Raw genomic sequence first — 3,967 nt, 5'->3', positions numbered from 1 at the left:
TATATATATATATATATATATATATATATGACCATCAGTCTTGATCAGTAATCATGCTTGTGTATTGATCCCTCAGCCTGACTCTGACTCCACCAAACACTCGACGCCCTCAAACAGCTCCAACCCCAGCAGCCCCCCCAGCCCCAACTCCCCCCACCGCAGCCAGCTCACCCTCGACGGCCTGGACTCCGAAGCCTGAAGCCCCGCCCCCACCTGAACAAGTCGGGCTGTGGACTGAGAGCTTAGCATTTACTTCCAGGATTTTATTGTGGCGGGGTGTGTTTGCGCTTCCTACTGTTTTTATTTTGTTGGATTTTACCTGCTGGAAGCCCCACCCCTTGGTTTTAACCCCTCCCTGCTGAGAGCTGCTGTGTGACCTTTGACCTTTACTCTGATTGGCTCTATGGGACCAGCGCCTGCTGTTGTCGTGCATGTGTAATGACTTCCTGTTGGCGTGCAAGCTGACACGGGGAGCGGGCGGAGGTCTCGCTCTGACGAAAACACTGAATTAATTTTGTTGAAGTTGCACATCGTCATCACCTTCATCTTTGTTGTCGCTTAGGGTAAAATAATCTTTAATTTGTGTCAGTTATGATCTTTCCTCTGGCCCCGCCCTCTGCTCAGTTGGAGACAGGAGAGGGGGCAGGGTCACACCTGAACACTACTGCTTTGTTTCTTCCAAAATCACATTTAAAGGATCTTTGTAACGATAAACTGTTAGTGGCCAAAAACAATAAACGAACCTGAATTCAGTCTTTGAGTCTGAGTCACACCTGCACAGGTGAGCCCGGCAGGCAACCAATCAGGACAAGCAGAGTCCCTGTCATCCTGATAATAACAAATTACAGTAGTCCAGCCTAGAAGTATTAAATGCATGAACTAGTTTTTCAGCATCACTCTGAGTCAGGATATTTCTAATTGTAGAGATATTGCACAAATGAAGCAAAGCAGTCCGATATATTTGTTTAATATGCACACTGAAGGACATATCCTGGTCTCAAATTACTCCAAGGTTCCTGACTGTGTTACTGGAGCCCAACGTAATACCATCCAGAGTAAGAATCTGGTTAGATATCCCAAAAGGTTGATTCTGTTCATCTGGATGTTTTCAGTCATCATCAGGTGTCTTCTTCAGTCTCACCTGACTGCAGCCATTGTTCAAATCTCTGTGAATGGTACTCATGATCATTGATTGAAGACCATAAACTGACCTCACAGCCCATTGTTCATTCAGTGGTGCTAGTTTCAGTCACTGTGCAAATGTACTCTTTATAAAGCTGGAAACCTACAGTCAGCTGAGACTGAAGAAGTCACCTGATGATGACTGAAAACATCCAGATGAACAGAATCGACCTTTTGGGATTTCCTTACTTGGGCTACGTTCACACTACTCTTAATGCTCAATTCCGATTTTTTTTGATCAAATCCAATTTATTTATTTATTTATTTATTTTTTTTTTGTCTGCTTGTTCACACTACAAATAAAATGCAACCGCAAAAGCGCTCTAGTGTGAACCCTCAAAGCGGCCCGCATTCGCAAAAGAAGATGTCACACACAACGCGCTCTGTTTAGACCCAGAGCAAACAATATTGTTTGACTGATGGCCCTTAATATAAAGACTTCGGACTTTACGTTTCCCAATTTTTGCTTGAAGTTATTTTGTTATTTACATAATAATGTAAATAACCTAATAATTATCCTTATTGCTGTTTTAGAGAGGAGCGGTGCTTCAAAGGATAGTTGCAGATTTCTGTCAGAATCTGCAGATTATACAGTACAAATAAAATGTTCACGTTTCTCCAACGTTGTCTTCCCAACAGTTTCACTAACATGGATGGCCAGGAAGCGTTCGCAATGTCTTATCGGGCGCTTCTCCGGAGCCGATAATTGGCGTCTGTCTTGTGTCAGTGATGTAAAAGACAGATTTAATGCGACCTGACCATTCAAACAGCAGTCGCTTTGTAAAACATAGGATATGTATCGGATTCAGTACCACATGCAAAAGTGACCCAGATTTGATTTGAAAATATCGGATTTGTGCCGTTCACACTGTCATACCATGATCGGATATGGGTCGCATAGGGTCAAAAAAATCGGATTTGATGCACTTTCGCCTGCAGTGTGAACGTAGCCTTAGATGATCGAGCATCAAGACATCTGGTTAGATACATTATTTCCAAGATTTTCAGGGCTGAGTAAAATAAACTCAGGTTTTTCTGAAGCAGGAGGTCGGAGGTCATCCCACCTTTCCTGTCACTCATTAAAGGTTAATCTGTTTTATTAAAAACAGGACAAAGACAGCTGCTTCTTCTGTGGTGTTTCTGGGGACATCTTGAGGACACCCACTGAAGCCTTTAAGCTTGAAGTTCACTGAAATAAGCTGAGTGCAATCGAGCTGCGTGTTTAATCCATCCACGTGTGCTTCCTTCACTTACAAACCTATAAACCTGTCAGCTCGAGAAATGTGCACAGAATGAGCTTTGCAGGAAGTGTCTGTGACTTCATAGGAAGTTTTTTTTTTTTGTTTTTTTTTTTTTTTTCTTACAGTAAAACCCTGAAATTTCTGCAGTAGATGGTGGAAAACTGTAATTTTTTCCGACCATAGGAAAAACTGAACCAAAGCTCCAGGTAAATTGTTGTTATTGAGCACTGTATACTACATGTCTCATTCACACGCATGCATACAAACTAGTGTGTCAATAGATTTAAAAAAAATAAATTTATTAATCTCACAATTTTCTGTAATTAATAGCAATTATTTGATCAATAGCCTGGTTGCAATTACACATTTTCAACTTTATATTTAAGCTTGTAACAGACATTTATATCAAAGAGAAATTGAATAGTTTTCTTGTAACACATGTGAAATGCAAGTTTTTTTTAAAAACCTATATTTTAATAATAATAGGTAAGTATACACTAATATTTGATTGAATATATTTTTATTTTTTTAAGTGCTGGGGGGAAATATACGCACTTAACATGTTTATTGAGCATTTATCTTAACAAAAAACTGTAAACATTTATCCACTCTCTCTCTGTCATTCTTGAGATGAGGAACCAAAGCTATGTAAAACGCATGTTCTCAATGATATTAATAGGTCTGCAGTTTGTTGCAATCTACTTGGCAATTGTGTCAGTCATTATTTCCGAGGTAGACTTAATGAGCCCCCTGATGCTCCGTGAGTGATTTGTCGCAAGCTGAGTGACGCATTAGCCAAAATCTTAGCAGCATGCCCGGCTAACGTATGCTTCACATCAATGTGATATTTTAAGCTCGGTGAAAAGAAAATTCCTTCTTGCACAATGTGCATAATACTTTGCCGGTCAACTCTTGTTATTATTTTAATACTCAAATTTCCCATCAAGAGGGCCAATGTGCATTTATCATCTTCCAAATTGAGTTGATTGGTTCAGCTACCTGTCACTACTAGATCTACTGTCCATTTGCGCATGTGCGAAGGTAACTGTACTTGGACAAACTGCCCGAAATGCATTGACAGAAACATTTCAGGGATTTTGAGTCCTTCTGCACTACAGATCCATTAATAGCGTTAATTTTTTTTAATCACGTTAATCTGTCTGTGACACTCTGTCCAAAATGTGAACATTGGCATCCTCGAAAGAGAGGACAGATGGTTTGAAAGAGGAGTGAAAGAAGCCATCTATGTCCACTGTGAGCGACCATCTTTGAACAGAGGCGGTGGTTTACGACACCAACTCTCTGCCATCTATAATCCAGTTTTGAGATCCCTTCCCAGATGCCTTAACGCCCACTCACATCCTGGGCCATCTGATCTCAGGAATTCGCATGATAAGGTGGGGCCAGGTTTCACAATGAACTCACCCGAAACTCTGGCTGATTGGGACCCACACCCAGTTTCACACCTTGGCTCTGGCGATTAGAGGATCATCAGGGGGTCCTTATGTCCCTCTGTAGGGGGATACTCCCACTAGGTTTATATC

The 3,967-nt window shown here is 41.1% G+C and overlaps 1 protein-coding gene across 2 annotated transcripts in view; it reads left to right on the top strand.

Moving 5' to 3' along the window:
* cdc42bpb (CDC42 binding protein kinase beta (DMPK-like)) overlaps nucleotides 1–753 on the top strand; it is a 29,222-nt gene extending 28,469 nt beyond the window's left edge. For both annotated transcript variants that reach the window (XM_005753342.2, XM_005753343.2), the window contains one exon: nucleotides 77–753. In XM_005753342.2, the coding sequence (XP_005753399.1) occupies nucleotides 77–199 (123 nt within the window). In that variant the 3' untranslated portion in view covers nucleotides 200–753. The remainder of the gene's footprint in view (nucleotides 1–76) is intronic.
* The last annotated feature ends 3,214 nt before the right edge of the window (nucleotides 754–3,967 follow it).

The sequence above is a fragment of the Pundamilia nyererei genome, unplaced genomic scaffold, assembly GCF_000239375.1.
Source record: "Pundamilia nyererei isolate P.nyererei 1_Seehausen unplaced genomic scaffold, PunNye1.0 scaffold00421, whole genome shotgun sequence".
Taxonomy (NCBI): Eukaryota; Metazoa; Chordata; class Actinopteri; order Cichliformes; family Cichlidae; genus Pundamilia; species Pundamilia nyererei.
The sequence above is the reverse complement of the archived record's forward strand: the minus strand, read 5'-3'. Positions and strand labels throughout refer to the sequence as shown.